The sequence below is a fragment of the Falco rusticolus genome, chromosome 18, assembly GCF_015220075.1.
Source record: "Falco rusticolus isolate bFalRus1 chromosome 18, bFalRus1.pri, whole genome shotgun sequence".
NCBI lineage: Eukaryota > Metazoa > Chordata > Aves > Falconiformes > Falconidae > Falco > Falco rusticolus.
In genome coordinates, this window is record NC_051204.1 from 3,563,683 (window position 1) to 3,587,073 (window position 23,391).

Sequence of the window (23,391 nt, forward strand, 5' to 3'; positions counted from 1 at the left end):
ATTAAATTGTTATTTATAAAACATAATTGTAGATGCATGTTTGGAATAAATTGCTGACAGGTATGTTATTTGCCAACGTTCACTAAGTTTTTATGAGAAATTACAAAGATGTCAGAGCAGTTCAGTGAAACTACAAAATACATCCTGCGATGTTTTCAAAAGGCATAAAGCAATAAAGGACTAAAAATAAGGAGCATACAGCATAAGAAAATGATAAACTACAGCTTATTAGAATATCACTTAAGTATAAAAAAATCAGCTGGGATTCTTGACAAATATCTGAAAGGGGAAAGAGCATGAGGAATGATTATTAAAAATTAAAATTAAAATTTTTATTTAAAAAATTTAAATTAAAAAATTTAAAAATAAAAATTAAAAGAGAGATTCAACAATGTTCATTACTGTCCCATACTATGACAGTTTATTGTTGTGCTGAAACAGATGTGAACAGGATGAGGTGAGTGGGATGAGTTTAATTCAGATGACTGTAAGTCAGTGGACTAGATCGCAGAAAAGATCTACCTAATTCAGAGCCACCCAACAGAAATTACATGTTTTGTATCAATAAACAAATGGTCATGAACACTTTGAGTATGGGTTAAGCTTCCTGACACTGTCAAACATCTCTCTTTGGCAAATTACCCTTGGCAGAAAAACTATGGCTTGCAAATGCACATGGAAAGAAGTTACTCCCTTTGACGGTGCCACCCACTATCTCAGGTATAAATGCAGACCAGGCAGGGTGGAATTCGGAGCTATGATTCCAGAACAACTGTGAGACCAGCTTTGACTTTTAACCTGAGTCATTTGCTACTGCCATTATGAGCTGTGGCTCCAAGCAGACCTCGAAAAGCTGCCTGCGAGGGAGCAGTGGTGGCAGTGGTGGCAGTGGTGGTGGTGGAGGAGGCAGTAAGTATTCCTCTGCCTCCTCGAGCAGAATCACTTCTAGGACAAGCGGTGGTGGCAGGATTTCTGGCAGCAGTTGTGGTGGAGGAAGTTCCAGGAGCAGCTGGGGAGGCGGTGGCAGTTATGGGAAGATCAGGCGCAGTAGTTATGGAGGAGGAATGAGCAGCGGTAGCTGTGGAGGAGGAATGAGTGGTGGTTATTATAGAGGGGGAATGGGCGGTGGTGGCTATGGAGGGGGACTGGGCTGTGGCAGCATGGGAGTAGGCTTTGGATCTGGTGGGGGTGGGTTTGGTGGAGGTTATGGAGGAAGCTTTGGTGGAGGAGGTGCTGGTTTCAGCGGTGGCAGCTTTGGCAGTGGTGGCTTTCATGGAGGGAATGTGGGAATTCTCTCCAACGATGAAAAGCTGACCATGCAGAGCCTTAATGAACGACTGGCTTCTTACCTGGATGTGGTCAGAAATTTGGAAATGGAAAATGCTCAGCTTGAACAGTTAATCAGGGAGTGGTACCAGAAGCAAGGTCCCACTGGTACAAAGGACTACAGCCACTACTATGGAAAAATTGAAGACCTTCAAAATCAGGTAGGATATTCTTTGTCAGAGAAGTTTAAGCATTGACAGACTTCCTGCAATTGAGTAAAATGTTTGAGGCACCCAGCACGGATACTTCTCAACTCATTGTCTTTCTGCAAATGCCTCTTGCACTTGAAATTCTGCCTTCTGTGCATGCATCCAACTATCTTCAACCAGAGGTGAAGAAACAATGCACACACCCCATAGTACACCCCACAGACTGCTTGTTGGCAGCAAGTGAAGCCTCTCAGAATGCCTGTAGTGGATTTTAGAGCATAGGAAAAATGGTAACAATTACCCTCTGGGATGTGCAGTGCCTGACATTTGGGTACAGCTCAAGGCCCATGGGCATGGGAGGTGAGACACAGCAATGGTGGTGACACCAAGCCTCCTGAAAGGACTCTTGGGACTCACAAAGCAGTTTTTACAGTTCTGATGTTATTTTCACACAGGTACCTCTTTGTTTTGCACTGTAGAAGATCATTGCAGGCCTCTGTATGTAGGAAACACCGTTCCCCTCAAACACCTGGGAATTATAACAAAGATTGCATTCATATTTCTGTCCCTTTTGCATACCTGAGAGATTCAACGGGAAAATTAGCATACTGTGTTCTCTTCTAGCTGGTGACTGCAGCTGTGGAAACCAACAAGGTACTTTTGGACCTGGATAACACAAGGATGACTGCAGAAGACTTCAGGATAAAGTAAATACATATTCCTCTTTTCCAGGCACTGACTTCCTTTCTCCTGCTTTCCTCAACTTAGTTTCATAAATTCATTCCATAAACAAATATCAGTCCACAGAGACTAGGGTTTGTCCTGGTTCCATGGCAGTGAAACTGAAATAATTTATAAGACTTAAAAATTCTTCATTATTTCTATAATGATCTTCAATGGGAATACTCCCTATTTGTTGTGGAGTCAAAGTTTAAAAAAAGCTTTATTTTTAAGGAAATAAAATTTGTGATTTTCTCTCACTGAAAGTCAGGTGAAACAGACAGATGAAACCTGCATAAAGTCTACAGTAAGAAGAGACAACGAAAAAGACCACATAATACATTTGAATATTAAAGTATTAATATTAAAGTACTGGCTGCTGATTTCATCATTCTGCTGGTTGAGAGTTGCTATGTGCTACAAAGTATAGACACAAAAGCAGACACTGAGATACTGGAATATGTCAACTTTTTCACAAATAAAGTCAGTAGGAAAAGGACTGAGAAGCCAGGGCCAGGGCTGACCGTTCTGCACTGTCCTTGGCGCAGGTACGAGACAGAGTACGGTCTCCGGCAGAACGTGGAGGCCGACATTAATAGCTTGCGACCCTTATTGGATAACCTGACTCTGAACAGGTCTGACCTGGAAATGCAATTTGAGTCTCTAAAGGAGGAGATGATTGACCTCAAGAAGAACCATGAGGAGGTAAGAGCTGGCTTGAAACGCAAACTGCAGAGGAAAACCAGAACACTTACAGTATCTGAAATGGGGGGAGGTTTTGCAGGGAACATCCTCTGCACTAAATAGTCTTCCCTGCTCTCCTAAGGTACAGCAGCTTGGCCAGGGGCCTCCTGAGACAGGCTGCCAGGCCCAGGCTGCTCCAGGGCACCGCTCAGCATGGGCCCTCTCAACAAGCAATGACTGGGAAGTCAAGGCCAAATAACTGCAACAAGAAAACCCCCACAACACACATATATATGTTGTTGAAAGGATCCAGGATGGTTTATGATGTCAGAGCACACTAACTGACTCCAGAACTTTTTCACTAAGTAATTGCACCATTTTTGTTTCTTTGCCTTGGGGCTGGGTTTCCTCTGCAGGAAATGAAATCACTGCAAACACAGTCCAGTGGTGATGTGAATGTGGAGGTGAATGCTGCTCCTGGAGAGGATCTGCTGAAAAAACTGAATGATATGAGACAAGAATATGAACATATTATTCAGAAAAACCGTGAAGAGGTTGAAAGGTGGTATGAAAGCAAGGTAAATGATTACAATTTGAATTTTCACATTACAAAAGAAAAATGATACCAACTTCTGGTAACACCTTCCTGTAGATGAATGGCACTTTGAACGACAACATCCATTGCTTTCAGGGCATAATGGTAGAATCTCTTTGATTAAAATAAAGAAAATCACAGGTGGGCTTGAACTGCACTGGCAGAGCCATACAAGCAAGTTTCAACAGCCCCCATACTACAGATGGACAAGTGGCCTTTCTTCAACCTGTGCTGCCTGATGCTTCCATGATAAATTACCATGTTGGCATTGTAAGTAAAACTCAAAACCTCCAATTCTGTATATTAATTTTTCAGATTGAGGAAGTGAGTCAACAAGTCCAGTCAAGTGGCCAGGAAGTGGAATCAAGCAACCAACAGATCTCTGCACTGAGACGTGACTATCAGAGCCTGGAGATTGAACTGCAGTCACAAATCAGCATGGTAGGCAACAATTGCTTCTGATCCTCTGATATGCAAAGAGCACATTAAGTTCTGGAATGGCAGCAGATAAGCTATAGCTAGCACTCCATTTAATGGAGATGCTTGGCACATCCGACACCATGTAAGATTTTTCTTGTTTTGGGTGTAAGAATGATCTAATCCTGCCACGTTCCCATAACGTGCCACATTCCTATATGTATTTTTTCTATATCTCTGTTTTTCCTTTCATTCTTAGCTACAGTCTTTGCAATCCAACGTGGAAGACACAGAACGTCGTTACAACATGCAGCTGCAACAGATCCAGGGTATGATCGGCCCCTTGGAGGAGGAGCTGGCCAGCATCCGCTGCGAGATGGAGAGTCAGAACCAGGAGTACAAGATGCTCCTGGGCATCAAGACCCGCCTGGAACAGGAGATTGCTCAGTACCGGGCACTGCTTGAGGAAGGGCAGCATGATATTAGGTACGTACATTCAGATTAATTAACATGCCATCTTTGCAAACAGATGAAGATGAAAGTAGCAACATTTATATTAGGAACTAGTGGAACTGATTAATCATCAATATATTTACTATAATCACAAGAATTCACATAGAATCTAAATCTTAGCTGGCAGGGTACAAAGCTTTATTATTCTATACTTATTATGAACTGGACAAAATGTTTACAAAACTATTTAGAACTGTAATTTGCCGTTTCTTCTCCTAAGTACAGTTATATATGAAAATGAAAGGTAAGAAAGAAAATAACTGCCTTTCATAAATATTCAAAGTACATATTCTGAAAGACTCCTAAAGCCATCCATTACCTTTCTTTGTCTTCTGTGCAGACCAGTTAATTTGCCCTTAATTACAATAGTTTGAAACCAGTTCTCTATAACATGTTTCACACTGTAGTAATTTCTCAGTCATACAAGGAGGTCAGAGGGAGTCAGAAAGTGGCCTTGATCTAGCTGATAGGATACCAGACACCAGTCATATTGCTATAAATCTTACATATACATTCCCTTTCCTCGCAGCTTCTCACAGGGAGGAGGTAGCGGTGGATCTTCGGGAGGAGGAGGTCATGGAGGAACTAGCTGGTGTTCTGGAAGAGGAAGTAGTGGAGGAGGAAGTAGCTGGTCCTCAGGTGGAGGAAGCAGTGGAGGAAAAACTGGAGGATCCTACGGAAGAACTTCCTCTTCTGGAGGTGGAGGAGGCGAGAGTGGAGGAAAAATAGGAGGTGGAGCCTGTGGTAAAACTTCAGGTGGAGGAGGTGGCAGTGGCGGCGGAGGAGGAGGGGGCAAATCCTGCCTCTCCCGCTCTTCATCTTCCCAGTCTGGCAAGTCTTGTGAAAGCCCAGGTAAAAACTGGAATAAAAGAGTACATCCTCCCACTCACTTCTCTCTCTGAATAGCAGGAAAGGATATGACAGCTTCCTTCCTTATTTGGAAATCTGGAGACATTTTTACTATTTTTTTCACGTTTTAGGTCCACTTTGACATTTGTTCTTATCCAGTAACTTACCAAGGTGGTAGTAGTTTCACAAGTGATTAGAATGAAGAGGACATTACGAAAAGTTGTATCAGGGCATGCAGAAAGAGGAAATGAAGGGGGAAAGGGAAAAACAATGCCCAGTGCAAAGCATGCAGGGAACTAGAGAAGTCAGTAGTTTTGGAACGAAGCCAAATGTTAGAAATGTAACTGGTATAAGGGGAGAAATGGTTAAAGCAGGGATGGAACATCTAAGCCATTTAAAATACAAGGGGTATTAGCTGCAAAATCTTGAAGTAGCAAAAGATGGAGAATGATCAGGTCTTCTCCATGCCTGATTTCACGGCTGTGGTTCCAGGAGGTGCTGAAAACATGAAGCTCTGCCTGGAGGGGAATAAAACATTGGAGAGAGGAGCAACAATGGAAGAAGTGTCTGAGGCCATAAAAACGATGAGATTGGGTAAGTCTCCAGGTCCTGACAGCATCTCAGACAAATGCCTGAAAATGTTGAAAATGAACAGGAAGTTATACTTTTTTAGAAAGGTTCTCACCCACTTGTGATCTTTTTTTTTAAAAAAAGATGGAAAATGATCCTGCTTTGGGGCTTCCACTTACTCCTTCTAGGTAAAGATGTAGCCTGTCTCACAAACATGCTGTTTTCCATCACAGACTAACATTTGGTCACGAAAGTATTGGCTGTAGACTGAAAGGCTTGAAGCCATCAATATAGAAAGTTAAGAATACTACACAGACTCTCTTGCTGCTGAAAACAAAGGCAGCGAATTCAGAAGGCTTTTGTGTAATGAGTAAGATTTTTTGGTAAGGTTTGGTGTTGATGAGATCCTAGTTTCTAAAAATTAATAGTCTTTGCCAACTCCTCCATAAAAATGTATTCCTTTGATAAAACAACCTACCTGACTTGCAACACTCCTATGTATACTAATGCTTTGTAGGCAAGATTGAAATATATTATGCGCCATCCACCTTTAACTTATAAAAATTTGTTGTAAATATCCATACGCACATAGATACGGATTCTAAGTTTGTCTGTATTTGATTTATACTGCTACAGTGTCTAAATTTAAAGAGTGTTTTACACTTACACAGTTGAGAATACAAGCAGGTCCATGTATTTAGGATGATAAAGCTGCAAACACCCATGCTTGTACAAATGTAAAGTCTAACACTGTTCTAATCTTTCCAGAATGCTGGGGAAAAGATCTAGCCCATGAACCGCAAAATCTATAATTATGAAATAATAAAAAGATTAAGAATGCTGAATGAAATAACATTTCTTCAAATAAATTCTTGCTTTCCTTCATCTTTCAACAGGAAGTTTTAGAAAGTCTGAGGAGTGATTGGCAAAACCAGCATCTTCCACTGCAGGATCCACTACCAGTGGGCTTTAGACCAAGCAAGACGATACTGATCATGTCTGATCACGCCTCTGTGAAGAGCAAGAGCAAACAGTTGTTAAGTTACTCAACACTGTTCACTCCAGGGGGCTCATCAGAACTCTCTGGATGGCCTACCTGCTTCTTCCATCTGAATTTCTGTTCCTAATCACTGTTACCTGAGTTAATCTCTACTGTGATTGGTATTCTGTAAGGGGGAAAAAAAAGGAAAAAAAAAAAAGAAAAAAACACCCACCCCACCCCCAAATGCTAATAAATCTTTGCTTCTCTCTGATGCAACTAGAAAGCCATGTCTGGGAGAAATTTCCTTTAGTGGACATTTTTGTTTGAATCAGTTACAAATATCAAGCCCCACCTGTGGAATACACAGTAACATGTCAGATTATGCAGATAACCCAAAAGCTTGCAGCAACACATTCACATTTAAGATTAACTGGGCAAAACTTTGAAGAATGCTTTGGTGGTCCCTGCAATAGGAAAACTCACAGTCAAAAGCCCTACTCATTTCTGCTATTAACTTCTTTCAGGGAAAGAGAGGGTGGGTTTGAGGAGCTGACTAATCCCCAGAAAGCCTCTAAAAAAAATATTATTCCTAAGGAGTTACTAAAATACATTATGAACCTTCTTTATCATGGAATTTAAAGATGGAAATTTTCAGCTCCCAGTGCCAAACACCCCTGAGTAAAGAAGTCCGATCATGTACAATTAATTATCCAAAATGAACACAAACCCAGCGCTACCTGCTTGGGTACACACTGGATAACAAGTGGATAAAAGCTGAGTAAGAAGATATCCCTACTTTGTGTCAGTAATTTTCTGTACTGTAAAATAAATTCATAAAGCTGCAGTATGAACCAAATCGCATGCACATGGTCTCACAGAAGAATAAATTCACAGGTTATTTTTACTGATGATAACCATGCCTTGCTGTCTGGTAGCTGTACAATACCTGGTCTCTTCTATGTATTTCCACTCAGAGCATTTCTCATGTCTCAGTATGGACAGGCATATGTTTTACAAAGAAGACTGGCAAATTATTTATATTTAGGATGTGATTTTACAAAACCCAGTGGTAGACTGAGAGGAAAAAAAAAAGATATCCAAGAGAAAAGATTCCCAAACCAAGTTACTAAGTTTAAGGGTTGCCTACAGATCCCACAGTAGAGGGACTGCTCACAGTGATAAGGGTGCAAATGCCCTAAAATGTAGAGATTGAACTTTCTCTCTTTGTTTTAATTATAGCCACGTTTCCTTCCTTTATGCCCTGGGTAGCTGCTCATCTTGGGTAGGTGCTCCCCAGTGCTGTACCCCTTATAGGGCTTCTCACTTCTGCTGATGCTAAATTAAGTGTGGGGTCCAGGTATGCAGGCCCCCTGTGGGCTGAATTGCTGAAATGTACTACATGGGGTATCTGACATGACAATAATTCAGAGAGCCTCTTACATGACACCTGTTCACTAATACAGTCTTTATCCCTTGCATTTCTCAACTCATCTGCTCAAACACAAACAAAGGGAACCAGACAGGAGTATCACTGCTGTGAATTTTTCTCTCTCAGTTTTACAGTAATGAGTTTTGTTTTTCCACTCTGAGGAAGGCATCACCCACTGGAGCAGGTTGAGAAACACAGATTGAGTGGGAGACCGTGGGAACGGGAATCCTGAATGCTTGAGTTCTAGGCAGATCTGTGTCAGTGATTCACTGCATTGCCTTACGCCAGGCTCTCAGCCAATGTGATTAGTATTTAAAAAGAAAAAAATCTATGAAGAGAATTTTTTTCTGACCAGTGTCTCTAGGGGAGTCTGAGGACTGGCTAATCTCTGCGAAGGATTACTTTATATATAAGCATGCACTGATGCCCCTGAGCTGACATGTAAAAAAGGCAGTGTTGATTAAGTTTGCAAGGACACCCCCATCTCCCTCCTATTGCAAAATTGCCTACTTAATTTTTAAAACCCTTGAAGCATCACATCATACATGTCTCTATATTGCTAGCTGTCCCTTACACCTAGCTGATTGCTCTGCTAGTTTTACACCTCTTGCAGGCTGTGAGAATTCTTTCTTAGACCTGTCTATTCAGGATACTAAACTAACAGCCCAAATTAAAGCATACTCCCAATACAGAAGCCATGCTTCTCATAGCTCCTCCAAGAGCCTCCCAAGTTAATCTCAAAAATGTTTCTGCTGAGTGCATGCTTCCTGGCTTTTATAGAGTGATTTACAGGCCATTGTCTGACCTCTGGCCTTACAGCAACACTGGGGAGGCTTAGGTTAGGTACAATTTACTTGGAGGAGCAGTCTGTCTGTGCTGGAGCTTGCTGCTCTGCACCATCGTAGCAGCTCTGAGGGCTACTGATACCTCTTGCTCCTGTCCTTCTTTCCAAAAATATAACTTACTTTTAATATTTTTACTGCCAATTATCTAATCATCTAACATCTATGCACCTACCCTTGCAGAAGAAATTCCCCTGAAACAAATCCTTGTGAGAGCAAAGCAGAATGAAACTTGCAGAGTTTGAAGTGTGGGAAGGAGAAGCCACATGGAAATGAGGCAGTTCTGCCCCTGAGAAACCCGTACTGCAGCACCATGTTGGTGCAACCTTTGGAATGTGCCGTACCACGCTATTGATCTGCTGCCGATTTAAATGCTTGCAATGATATGTTACAATCACACACAGAGATATGTAAAAATTTCTGAGCAGTTAGGATAAATAATATAATATTGCTACTACAACTTTCACTACTCAGCACTGGTTGTGCTGTTTTCTTCCTTACCTAAAATCTGTACCTTTCTTAACAAGGTGTTCTTATAATGTTCCTTGCATGTAATGAGTCTGCACCTTTAATGCAAATAAGCTTCATAATAAAGTTTATTTGCTACATGTTACAGTATGTGACAAAATAAATAGAAACCACCAATAAACTTAAAAAAACCAAACCTACTTAATCATGTCACTAATGCTCATTACAGACAATAAGAAGACTGAATGTAGATGGTTTCTTACCATACCCTGGAAGAAAATGCCAGTTTCAGTATTCTTTTCTTTCTCCATTTTGTAAATGCAAACTCTGCATCTAGGTTATCCCTAGCATTTGCTTACTGAGAGAACAGGCTTGTCATAATAACAAAGATGCAAAAGAACTTATGTGGAGGAACAGAGATAGAAAACCAAAACTATTGCAAAACAGGAGTAAGAAATACAAATATTGTAGTGTCAGGTGTCAAAGCTTAGGGCACGTTTAAAGTGGGACTCCAGCAATATTAGGAGTAGTGAGGAGAACCTTGCACTTCCTATTTGCATATATTTTGTTGGGCATTAATCAGCATAATAAGCTTTAATTTTATGAGCACAATATGTTGCAATTCGGATGCTTATCTGATGTTCCTATTAGTGCTCTGAGAAGAAAATTGTAGTACGTGTTAGAACAAGACCTTCAGAACAACCTTAGGCAAAAATACATGTGCACACACACTCCTGTGTTTGGCTTCCGTACTCCCAGAGCAATCCATTTGTCCATTTGAAGGCACAGATGTAATTTCAAAATTGCCTATGCATATATTCTGCTGATCTCTCTTTTGTTTAGCATTAATTGTCAGCCCTATTTTGTCAAATGCCTAAATTGTCGAATGCTCACAGGCTGTGTTCATGGGCTACGGAATTAATACAGCAAGGTATGCCATGTCACTGCACCGTTGGGGGGAAGGAAGAAACTAGCAAAGCTTTCTAGAACGCACTCATCTCAACATGAATGTCCTAGTGGTTCTTCTTCGCTTTTCTGGGGGGGTAACACAGGTCACTTGGGCAGCCATTTGTTTAAAGTGTTGTTAAAGAAGTATTTTTGTGACAATAAATCTCCGTATGGACAAACAAGCAGGGACCAGATCCCCAAAGGCAGTAGGCATAAACAGGATTTAGCTACACGTAGACTAGCTGAAGTCCATAGCTCTGATTCGTAAGTCCTGGCTCAGTGGGGATTTAACCACCTTGAATTATTACATTCACTAAATCTTACTTTTTGACTAGCGAGTTCTCTAGGCTGCTTCTGTACTTGCTCAGACCAGGCTGAAGCGAAGGAGAGCAAATACCAGCTCCTTCCCAGGTCCCCATGGCACACAGAGACCAGGCAGATGCCCCTTAAGTGTGTAATTCCCCCACCCCCCAAGCTCAGCCCAGCGCCATGCCTCCCCCAGGCCAGCATGACCTTCCTCCTGGTAAAACAAGAAGAATGGATGCCTTTTTTTATACAACATGAGTTGTAGTAACAGAAAGTGCAGTATGTGGATAAGTGCCTTTGCCTGCTGAGATTCAAATTGCTATGTTCTATCTCGCAGGATACTGCAGTAATCAACGCTGCCAAGGGGACAGAACTATTGTAGATGCCCACAGCCTGGAAGGCATCTGAGGTTGCTTAACCCAAATGGACTGAGGCACCTAAATTCTAGAGAAAGGCAGGAGACTTTGTTGGCAGATGCTCTTATCGTGCCCTCCAGCTGTTATAGGCAATATGAAAAGCAATGTTCCATTTTAGCACCAACAAAAAAAATTATTCCAATTGAATTGAATACCCTGTAGGAGACCGCGGTAATCACAGAGGGACAGCTCTCTGATTCTGGCTTAGAAAGTGACAGAAATGATAACTGGCAGCCACAGGCAGTAATTAGTAGCCTGTAAACTGCCCATCAGCTGTAGGGCACGAAAGCCTTGACCCATGACTGTCACATCCAAATGACAAAAATGGTCTGTACATTGTCAGGATCTAAGCGACAGGCATTCTTCCCACCAACCTACTTGCTTGGAAGTTCCAAGTTATCCTGCACAAAAGTGTGTGCTAGGGGAGTGCTAGAGGTTTTAAACCTCACAGGCAAGCTCACTGCTGCCTCAACAGTCCTTGTTTCCTTTGCTGGGTCTAATCTTAATTTCTTTGGAAATTATTGTGATTTCACTAGAACATTATGAGATGAAGTAGGAATGAAAAGTGAGCACAGACTCCTAGGTGAAAACAGATCCTCTCTTACAAAAATTTCTGGGAAGAGTGATGGGAAGAGATTACTAAACAGATCAAGAGAATAAACTCTAGCACTTGCCTGAAGCATGGCTTCAGAATGACACTGAACTACGGGGGAATGTTTTAATTTTTCGGTGCATAGACATAAAAGTGAGATTACATTTTCTCCAGGTCTGTTTCAAATGCAGCAGCTCCAGCCTATTGCAAAAGTCTTCTAGTTTTGCTAAAACGTACAGCAGTGTGGGCTGCTCACAGAGTTCATCTTCATTGTGATGCTAGGCAGTCACTTCTTTGATATGTATCACAGAGGCCTGATTAAAAGGAAAACAGTAACAGAGAGAGAGAGTGAAAAAATGTCAGCTGTACTTGAAATGTGGCATGTGCTGCACATAACAAGAAGCAGTACGCAGTGTCAAAACATCCAGATACTCTGCAGGCTGAGTAATGCTTGTAGCTGTGGCAATAAATGTCTTTATTCTGATTTGATTTTGAGACAGCGATGTTGTATAGCATACTGGATGCTGTATCTACACAAGAATATTCATGATTAAACTGTGCATCACATACAGGAAAGAGATGTGAAAAGGTCCTAAAGTTGCCAGCCCCTTTTAGGTAATTCTGTAACTTATAAACTTTACATCAGCCATATAACACATTAGCAGAAAGCATCAGAGAACAAAAATTTTTGAAGGCTCTTTATAGAGCTCAGAAAGGAAAAATTCATCCTGTCCACAGAGTAGATCTTCTCTGGTTTGTAAGCATTTGTGCAGATAATATTTAATAATCAACAAATTAAAATGTGCCAGAAGGTAATTCAATGTATACAACTTTACAGGAGGACAAAGTACTCATAGTTCACCTGTATTTTTCAGGTACCTTAATATTATACTCCAAAGAGACACACTACATTTTTGAGAGCATAGTGGCTTTGAATATAACAAAATACCACAAGGGAAAATTTTCAGCTGGTAAGAACAGAGCATAGTCTAATAGCCAGCAGGATTTCTATAAAAAGCACCAAGACTGAACTAGTAATAAAAATGAAATAATAGTAACAGTAAAGGCAAGAGAGGAATAGCCTATGAGCGTATGACTGAAAAGCTACCGAAGATCTAAAGACAAAAACCTGTATTTGTGTTCCTTTTTTTTATATAAGTAGTGGCAATAATATAGAACTAAAATGAAATATTGAGGCTATCTAAAGTTCTCCACGCTCAATGGCTTGACTTTTTCTTTTCTTTCATTGCTTTTGTTTTTTAAAGTACTTTCCAAGCATACAATAAGATATGCCCTTATCGGAAGGATCTTCCAGTATGGGCAAATCCCTGCTGTGAACAAATACATATAGAAAAAGACAACTGATAAATAAAATAGGAAACAATGTTGGTTCTCAGAAAGTACATAAACAGAATAAGAGACTCCTTTGGCAATACTACAGAGATTTTTTTGCTCACTATCACTAACAAGCGATAGATTGTTCTAGCATGTCTATGAAAAGCATCTATAAGGACTATCACTGGAATCACTGATGGAAATTTGAATGCAATAATCAATTTTACTTACCATAATGGAATTTGTGAAAAAGGGCCCCCATTGACCAAAACGACATTACACAGACACAAAGGCAAAGCAACACTAAAAATAAAAAACATTTTGCATATAGTAAAATACATCTTTCAGCACCAATAAGAGAACATGCAGAAGCCCAGAAACTGTTTATGCTGCTGAGGTGACACTACCATCCTCCAGCTGTGAATCAATGAGAAATTATCACATCATCAAGCTACTTGAAATCTTTCATCATCTTTGAGCCTTTGAGTATATCAAATAGCAAGATAAAATCAGAGAGCTTTTGAAAGAGATTGCATAAGCAGCAATAAAGCAAAGCTGGCAAAAGCAACAGTGCAAAGGACAGGACAATGGATTCAGTCAGAAAATGTTAAATAATTCTCAGTTTCACTTCAAAAAGACCAGAAGTTAAGAGGCAACAATACAATTTGTAAAAGAATCATGCACATGGAGACTGACAGCAGAGTGTAAAAACCAGCAGCAACATACAATCAGCTCCCAAACCAAGTTGGCCTTTGGAAAGCAAGAAGTGCACTGCACTGTCACCTCCCAGAGCGCTTTTTGAAGAAGGTCTTTGAGAAAAGGACAGCAGACAACAAATGGCAGCTCCTCAGATGTGCCTTTCTTTGTTCCCTGCACCTGAGGTTTAGGGGGAGGTTGCTACATTTCATAAATACCTTACAGTCATTAGAGGATCAATAATCAGAGAGGAGGAAAGGCAATGAAGACATTTCAGTAACAGAGAACAAAACTGTCACTGGAAAAATGTTCACTTTCTTCCAAGCAAATTGTAAGTTTGAGGTCCATCTGCAGCAGGACCACAAATGCTGGTGTTTGCAACTAGGCGGCAGGGACTGGCTGTTTGCATGAATGAAGTTTCTACTGTATTAACAAATAAGATGAATTTTTTTTCTAAAAGCTTGAAGTGGAAGAACAGAGCTAAGGGGATGCTGAGGGAACAAGATTCTGTGTTTGAACCAGACTGTTTAGTTTTCACCCAGGACAAAGATGAAACATTATAACACAAAAGTGTCTCTGTAGATGAGAGTCATCTGGAATCAAAAAGTCAGTCAGCACCGTTTGCCCAAACTCAGACTCTTCTTACAGATTTTTCAGACACATGCCATTCTGTCTTCAGCTACTCTGCTTTAGCATCAAATCTAACAGTTGAGGATGAAAACTGCTTACAAGGCCATCTTGGGTAAACTTCTGGGAAGCAGAGCAAGACTGAAGTATGGTGTAATTTCTCTTGTCCTCTCAACAGTCTGATTTCAATTGACGTGTGTAAGAAGACATCGACTTTTCTCTCAGGATACTATTTCAGAGTCTTAAGGATCTCTGCATTAAAAGCCATATATATAATTACTCTATCACCTGTAATGCATGACAGAGTAACAACAGAGGGAATGAGTGGTTTAATATAAAACTGTAAAAGGTCTTCTCCCACACAATACTTTGTAGGTCATTGTCTGCATTAATACAGCTTCTAACTGTGCTGCAATTGACTATAATACAGTTAAACTATCCTTAATCTTCCTACTATTTTAGATTAAATAGCTCTTTGGTGAAAAAAAACCAATTTTTTTTTTCCTCTTTGAATTCTAGGGCCTAGCTACCTAGTGTGCTGTCTTATCACTTTCTTCACAAAGGAAGGATTTTGATTTTTAAATAAGAATCCCACTGCATTGCTTGCAGTGATGATGGCATTACTAAGTGATGGCAGGGACACACAAGTTGGAAAATCTAAATAGACAAGTAGACAGTCCTGTTAACGAAACTCTGGCACTATCATGTATAGTGAGAAAGAGAATATAAGCAGTATAGGAGATTGTAAATGCACAAAATATCAAAGAGCAAAAGAGAATAATAGCCTTTGACAACAGCAGCTACAAAAATCTTAGCAAAAAAGTAGATTAAGAATTGAACAAATAAATGCACAGTCTAACATGAGGGATTTGGGCCTCATCTTCTTTCTTCTAGTGAAGAACTGAGAACAAAAAATCTCTCTGTATAATTCCACCAGGTACACATTATGTCAACAGTAGCTTCAGGATCGTGTACGAAGTGGCTTTTCTGTCATAAAGCAGATTCAGGCTGGATGAGGTAAAATATCTTTTCAGAAAAAGTTAAATGAAAAGAATGCCACCCCAAAGAAATTAAACGTTCACTCTTAAACAAACACAATAAACCCAGCAATGGGCTAGATTGCCTGAGATATCAGCAAAAAAATATTGTTCAGCAAATTATTCTTGGCACAAACAACAAGGTTGGTAAATGCCCTGGGAGAAAGAAACACCCTGATGGTGACACCCACTGTCAAAAGTATAAATAGAGAGAGCTAGGGATGAAAATTTACAGTCCTGAATCTTATCAGGCTGTGCACCTAAATTTGGGGTTGTGGTTAGACTCTCACCTGCCGCCACTATGAGCTGTGGCACTAAATCTTCAACTAGTACCACTAGAATTAGCAGTGGAGGTGGTGGTGGTGGTGGTGGTGGTGGTGGTGGAGGGGGTAGCAGCTGTGGAGTGCGTAAGTCTGGTGGATACTCCTCTATGTCCACTAGAAGATACACTTCTTCTGGAGGTGGCGGAGGCTTTTCTGGGAGAAGCTTTGGTGGAGGAGCTTCCAGGAGCAGCTATGGAGGGGGCTTTAGCAGTGGCAGCTGTGGGAGGATTAGCCGCAGTAGCTATGGTGGGAGAATGAGTGGCGGCAGTTATGGAGGAGGAATGGGCTGTGGAAGCATGGGAGGAGGATTTGGATCAGGCGGTGGTGGTTTTGGGGGAATGGGAGGTGGCTATGGAGCCAGCCTCAGTGGAGGTAGCTTTGGCGGTGGTGGTTATAGTGGAGGTGGATTTAGTGGCTTCGGGGGTAGTGGTGGCTTTGGTGGTGGCAGCTTTGGTGGTGGTGGTGGTGGCTATGGTGGAGGTAGTTTCGGTGGAATGGGGTTTGGTGAAGATGCCGGCCTGCTTTCCACAAATGAAAAGTTGACCATGCAGAACCTTAATGACCGCCTGGCTTCTTACTTGGATAAAGTGCGACGCTTGGAGGATGAAAATACTCAGCTTGAACAACTGATCAGGGAGTGGTATAAAAACCAAGGTCCCACTCATTCCAGGGACTACAGCCAATATTACAGAACAATTGAAGAACTGCAAAACCAGGTACGTTGTAATTTGACTAACTTTGAACAGACTGTCATTAGAACGGCACTTGCCTCCTGCAGCACAATATCCGTATTTGGGGAAATATATTCCCTCCTTTGTTTTAGCCAGAAAGCAGACTGATGTGGTGACAAAGCCTGACTGCCAGCTTGTCTTGGCTGTGGGTGATGTGTATATGCTGGCACACTTGTGTCTGGCGCAGGTAGCAGTGTGTGGTGGGATGGCAGATCATCACTCGCACACCCATTACGGGGCCTGTCCAGTGCTCTCTTCAACACTTGGCTATTGCTGGTTTGTTCCTCGCTCTCTTGAACAGGAGATATAACCACTGCTTGCTTATGTTGTGCTACTAGTGGCATAATAATTGCACCTTTTTGTGAATATACATGTTGGATGAGCCAACATGTGCATTTAGTCTGATTCCAGCCCTCAGCCATTTAATAGTCTTGTATCTCCTACATGAATATGCCAAATGCAATGGTAATTATGTTTTTCCACTGTTTTTTGAATATAGGGAGTTTATTTAATTATTCTTTCCAGCAAGGTATTTTTAATAAATATTTGTCAATTAAAACTGACAGCCAAGGCACTTTCTTTTAACTGGAAGAAATAAACTCTTCTCTCTATATATAGCTCCTGCAGCACTAGTCAGGCTTGACATTGCCATGAAGATATTCTGAAACATGTTTCTGTACAGGTATTTTCTGCCTCTGTGCGTCAGACTGAAAAGACAACTGACCACATAACATCTGCCCTCTCCCTTTCAGATTGTTGGTGCAAATGTGGACCTTAACAAGATCCTTCTTGACATTGACAATACCAGAATGACTGTGGATGACTTCAGATTGAAGTGAGTCTTTCCCTTCCTGTCTCATTTCATCTTGCCTCCCTTTAGCCCCCAATGAGTTCATATTGCTGATTAAACTTCTGAGGTGCTTAATTGGAGCCTCTTGGCTCCAATGACAGAATATACAATTTTGGGGGAAAGCACTCTGAGAATGATTTTTTTATTATTTTTTCATCATTATTTTTCTCCAGACAAGTTATTGAAGAGTGCCATTTAAAGGATGACATTCTAAGTTTCTCTATCCTTCCATGCAGATTTATAAGCATAATCCTCATCATATAAATCTCATAGACAGAAATTCTACCAAAATCAAACAAACCTATTAGAGATGGAAAGAGAATTAGGTCCTTTCTTTAAGAACTGAGCAATGAGATTAAAACCCAAAGAGGTACTGATGGGAACTGCTCGTAGTCAAGATAATGAACAAAGAGGTCTGGCAGCTCTTTTACTGTCTTTCTCATCTGTCATTCAGGTATGAAACCGAATACACTCTCCACCAGAGTGTGGCAAGTGATATTAATGGATTACGTCCACTTTTGGATCAACTGACTCTAGCCAGATCTGACTTGGAGACACAGTTTGAATCCCTAAAAGAGGAACTGATCTATCTTAGGAAGAACCACGAAGAGGTAAGTTTCTCCACACTTTAAAATAATAATAACTAATGAAAACTCAATACTCAGAGAATTTCCTGTGGATTTCTTCCACTAGCAGTAACCAGACTCTGGCTGCTGGCTTTGATCACTCAATTTGACATAATCTGGCTTTGATTTTCAGGAGTATGTAGCATCCATAGCTGCCCACAACTGATGTAATAAGACACCTAGGTCAACATGTGCTGAAATGAGACCAGGGAAATGAACGGCTTTCAGTGCAAAGTACAATTCTGTTGCTGAACTCATGGAAGGAAAATTGCATAGAACATAGGGAGGAGTTAAAAGAAAATATTTATACTATCTGCAATGGTATTTCTCATTAAGAAGAAAAATTCATAAAAGGATTTTCACAAAAAGCATGCTGCATCAAATTCCTTATGACCCTGAGGAGAAAATATCAGGGTCAATGTGTATGTGGTGCCTGGCTATTGTTCACTATAAAGTTTGCCTTAGGAATGGCAGAATTGTTCCCTTTCACGACCAGGGCAGATGAGGCCCCCTTTGCAGGAGTGATACATCTGTGTGAGGGTTTGTGTTTCTTTCTTTTCCTTTATTTGAAACTATGACATTTTTCTTTACCTTCACCCTTTGACAGCATGGTGGGGTTTTGATGTTTTTTTTTTCTAGGAAATGAAAGGACTGCAAACACAATCTGGTGGTGATGTCAATGTGGAGGTCAATGCTACTCCTGGCATTAATTTGATGGAAAAACTAAATGAAATGCGTTGCGAATATGAACGGCTTATTGAGAACAACAGGAGAGAGGTGGAAAGCTGGTATGAAACCAAGGTAAAGCATGGGGTTTTTTTTGATTACTCAGTCTTGCACAAGGAGCTGGACCAATTAACATCCAGCAGAGGAAAGGCAACTTATCATGAATTATTTAAGGAACATTAACTTTAAATAAATGTAAGCAGTTTACTGCAACAGGTCAGTTCTGGAGTATTGAGGTTATGTAGTAAAGCATGTAGAATCTCTGTGTTCCAGTAGCAAGGTGAATTACACAAGAGTGAGGTAGCAGAGTGGCATGTGGGAAATATACACAGTCACTCTACATTACATCTTTCTTTTTCTTATTAATTTCTTTCTCAGTGCCTTTATGATAACCCCACAATGTTTTCTTGTTATCAAAAATGCCTTAATTTCATATGTGAATTTTTCAGATGGAAGAAGTTAATCAACAAGTCCACTCAAGTGGCCAGGAGATACAATCAAGCAACCAACAGATCTCTGAGCTGAGACGTGAATATCAAAGCCTGGAAATTGAGCTACAGTCACAAATCAGCATGGTAAGTAAAGAGGTTTGCTTCTGCTTCACCTGTGACACAGGCTGTATGAGTCACTAGAATGAAAGAACGGTTAGACCTAGAAAGTACTCCAGCTGTAGAGAATGGGATACTGGATTATTTATCTTCAAAGATATGCTTTCTCCTGGTTTGTGAAGATCTCCAGTTTTTCCACAAAAATGTGTTAAATTTGCCACATTCCTGTAAACATTCTGTTTTGTTTTCCATTTGCAGGTAGACTCTTTGCAATCCAACTTGGAAGACACAGAACGTCGTTACAACATGCAGCTGCAGCAGATCCAGGGTATGATCGGCCCCTTGGAGGAGGAGCTGGCCAGCATCCGCTGCGAGATGGAGAGCCAGAATGAAGAGTACAAGATGCTCCTGGGCATCAAGACCCGCCTGGAACAGGAGATTGCTCAGTACCGGGCACTGCTTGAGGAAGGGCAGCATGATCTTGTGTATGTAAATCGACAAAAGAACAGAGCGTTGTGTGAAATCCAGGGTGGCTAGATTAGCCACAAAGACAGGAAATTAACAGTCTAGGTTTGCAAAACAGATTTTGTACTGAAATGAGGCTAATTCAGCTATCTTGACCACCTGCCTCCCAGGTTTGAGGTACTACGCATTTCTTGGCAAACCTGTTCAAAATATAAATCATATGAAAAAACTTAATGCTGAAATTCTGAACTACCAATTTGAGGTTGGACAGGGAAACCCACATACAGAGACTTACCTTCACCCTGGTTCTAGAAAAGGCCAGGAACTAACAGACAGAAATCACCTTGCAAAAGACCATAAGCAGAAAAATGACCATAGTTTTCCAGATCTTCATAAAAGTCTCAGCATGCAACATGCTGAAAGTTCAAGCTGATTCAGTCTCCCTTATGCAGTGAGCCTGCTTCTGCTTTTAAGTGGTACCTGAAAGAAGAGCTAAAGCTTCATGTTCTGCCTTTCCAATTTGGAGCGCAGTGACATCATACACTCATACAGCAGCAATGCTAAATCTTGCAAGAAATATCTGAGCAGAATATGGGAAAAGCAAAAACTCTTGCATTCAAGCTGAAATTGAAAAAAGAGGTTGATTTTTGGCACTGCATCAGTTCTCTTGCTGATCTGTGCTAGAGTCTAGAAAGAAGTACAGACAAGGGAAGTGCAGGCTTCTGCACAGTATCTGTAGACAGATTTTCTTCTGAGGTCAAAAATGCATTTGATTAATTTTTTTTCTCCTTCTTTCTCTCTCTTTGCAGAATCCCAGCAGGAGGAATGGGAGGAGGAATGGGAGGAGGAATGGGAGGTGGTAGAATAGGAGGTGGTGGCTATTCTTCTGGAGGAGGAAGGGGAGGAGGAGGTAGTAGCATGAGTGGTGGATATGGAGGTGGTGGCATTTCCTCTGGCAGCGGAATGGGAGGAGGAATGGGAGGAGGAAGTGGTGGAGGAGGAATGGGAGGAGGAAGTGGAGGAATAGGAGGGGGAAGCAGCGGTGGATGCAGTAGTATTGTTGGAGGAGGAGGAGGAGGAGGAGGAGGAGGAAGGATCTCAGGAGGCGTCAGCAGTTCCCACTCCTACTCTTCGTCTTCCCAGTCACAGTCCTGCAGGAGTGGTGGTGAAAGCCAAGGTGAGAACTGTTGCATGGGCACACTGTTCTCAGTCCCATCCTCAATAATTCATACACTGTACCAACATAGGAAGTAAACAGTTCTGAGGATAAACTGAAATTTCTGGAAAGTGTTAGATTTACTTTTACTAACAATTCTTTTCTATTTGTATGCAAAGGATCCATTCTGCTTAAGAAACACACATTCAATTTCTATTCAATTTTGTGGGTGACATCAGCTAATCATGTAGTTAAAACCACAGCCGGTTTTCTTCATCTCTCTTTGCAGAACCTCATAAATACTGATGGGTTTGTACCATGCTGAAGTTTGCCTTTATGCTTTTGGAATGCTTATGGTCACCTATCACATGTCAGTACTGAAAAAATTAATGTTTGTTTTATTTCCAAACAGGGTATGGAAGAAAATCTTTTGACTAAGCATACATAATAAGGATCCTACAGTGCAAGACCTTTCAAAAGAAATTGGTCCAAATCCTCTATATTGCCCATGCTCCCGAGGAACGACAGATGCTCTTCACAGCTCCCCAATGCTGCTGATGCCATCTATCCAAAAAGGCCCATCACAGCTACTTGGGGGCCACCTGCCCACCATGCTACGCGCTTCTTCTGCCTGGAATGCTTTGTGGCTTCAATCATTGGCACTTGAGCTACTTGCTTTAGAGATTCAAGCTGTTTGTTACTTGGGTTGGGCTGGATGGGGAAAATGTCGCTAATAAAACTTCATTTCTGTCTGATGCAACCAGAATCCTGTGTGTAGGTTTTCTTCCATTCCATAGATGTAAACACATAAAAAGAAAATACAAAGCCATGCCAACACATGGTAGGTAGAAAACTTGGTGATCTATTACAATAGTTGATAATGAAATTTAGAGTTAAAGCACAATGTCTGAGCATTCAGGGCAGATCATAATTTTCTTGGAGCATCCTGGGCTGTGCCCTCATTTTTTAATAATGCGCCAGATACTGTTGTGGAGCTGAGCCCTAAGATTCAATAGCAGTTAATTATCAGACCAGACCAGACTGCAGAATCCCAGCGCTACATGAATGCTAATAAGGTTGGCATCAAAGGAGTGCCCACCCAGGCCCGACAGAGACACATGAATGATTCCAGAACCATGATTGTAAAATGAAAGGAATATTTCAATTTGTGATTCACAAAAACTTAACTGACACTTTTTGTTTTATACTGGAAATACACAAACTAGGAATCTGTTTTCGAAGAGACAAGAAAAAGAAGTTAAAAGGGAATACAATTTACAGGAGCTTTACAACGTTCTCCTCCATAAAACATTAATACTAACAAGAATATTCGCCTTGTACCTGTGACAAATGAAGCACGTGTGAAAGTACCTGGAATGTTTACTTTTGGATATGGGAAGAGCTGTACAATGAAGAAAATTACTATAACTCTTTCAGACACACCTAACTGTTACTTAAAAACATTCCTGACTACAACTTGCGAAAAAATTTGATTGCTTGGCTGCTGCAAGAGCTCGGAGCAACTCAACAAACAAATAACTGGAAAGCACTCTCTTGTTATTAGCTAGCTTTTGGGAATTGCATTTGCTTCTGTCCAGCTTTTTTATACCCATTATTTCAAAAAAATTACAGTATAGCTTTCTCCAGTGACTGGGACAACCTTGTTTATGAAAACAAACAGTAGCTTGTTTGATTGTGGTCCACCCCTATGGATAAAACCCATTTCCAGAGACAGTTGAAAAAAATAGCTTTGCCTTCCAGAAAGTAACAAATTCAGAGATCAAAGGAGATTAACTGTATCGTCCTAGACCCTTCAAAGCAGTCTCTTGTGCACCGTTTGAGGAGCCTCAGGAATTTCTGCATGATATTCTGGAGGAGAGGGCTGCCAAAGTAGACACATTACAAACCACAGCTTTACTAATTTTAATGAGAAGTTAGCATCTGAATTCGTCAGACTCATTTGAAAGTCTTAGTACATTGCACACCTACTATTTGGACAACACAGAACAGAAGTTCAATTATAGGCTGCGCAGCTGGCAAGTAAAACCAGCAGCGGAAAACCTGGAAAGGAACATAAAATACTAGTGCCAGCCCAGCATGCCAGGCTCCCTGTAGCTCTTCCCTGAGGCAGGATCAGCTCATACCGCTGTTTGCAGAAGGCCCGGTTGTAACTCCGGCCCAGACAGGAAAAAACCTAAGTGAATCTAAGTTTTTTCCAAATGCATGCAGAGGTCCTAGCTCCAAAGGCTAGCGGAGTATGCTGGTCAGACAAGGGGCCAAAATTTCCCTGAGGCCGCACAAGTGAGGGCTCTGCTTCACTTGGACGTGAACTTGGAGCTTGAACCGCTGCTGCAGGGCTGGGTGCTCAGGGAGTGGCCTCTAGTGGTGAATAAAGAGTGAAAGAAAACGGGGGGGGGGTGTGTGGAAATAGAGCTAGAACTAGCGAGTAAAGGTAAAAGAGGTCG

At 41.1% G+C, this 23,391-nt stretch overlaps 2 protein-coding genes and 1 long non-coding RNA gene across 3 annotated transcripts; 2 read left to right on the forward strand and 1 right to left on the reverse strand.

The window, feature by feature from the left end:
* Nucleotides 1–474: 474 nt before the first annotated feature.
* LOC119158861 (keratin, type I cytoskeletal 9-like) lies at nt 475–7,922 on the forward strand. The gene is made up of 9 exons (XM_037411257.1): nt 475–1,487; nt 2,100–2,182; nt 2,744–2,900; nt 3,296–3,457; nt 3,790–3,915; nt 4,151–4,377; nt 4,934–5,256; nt 5,746–5,847; nt 6,720–7,922. Exons 1-9 carry the CDS (start codon nt 822–824, stop codon nt 6,743–6,745), a joined length of 1,872 nt encoding a protein of 623 aa, XP_037267154.1. The 5' UTR covers nt 475–821; the 3' UTR covers nt 6,746–7,922.
* LOC119158865 lies at nt 3,827–19,284 on the reverse strand. The gene is made up of 4 exons (XR_005107997.1): nt 19,253–19,284; nt 15,440–15,446; nt 10,890–10,892; nt 3,827–3,882 (listed from the first exon to the last, which is right to left on the reverse strand). It is a non-coding gene; the product is annotated as an uncharacterized LOC119158865 (long non-coding RNA).
* On the forward strand, nt 15,803–21,692 carry LOC119158860 (keratin, type I cytoskeletal 13-like). Its single transcript, XM_037411256.1, has 8 exons — nt 15,803–16,540; nt 17,308–17,390; nt 17,860–18,016; nt 18,671–18,832; nt 19,207–19,332; nt 19,564–19,790; nt 20,580–20,947; nt 21,339–21,692. The coding sequence occupies exons 1-8, from the start codon at nt 15,803–15,805 to the stop codon at nt 21,362–21,364; spliced, it is 1,887 nt and encodes a 628-aa protein (XP_037267153.1). The 3' UTR covers nt 21,365–21,692.
* Nucleotides 21,693–23,391: the final 1,699 nt, after the last annotated feature.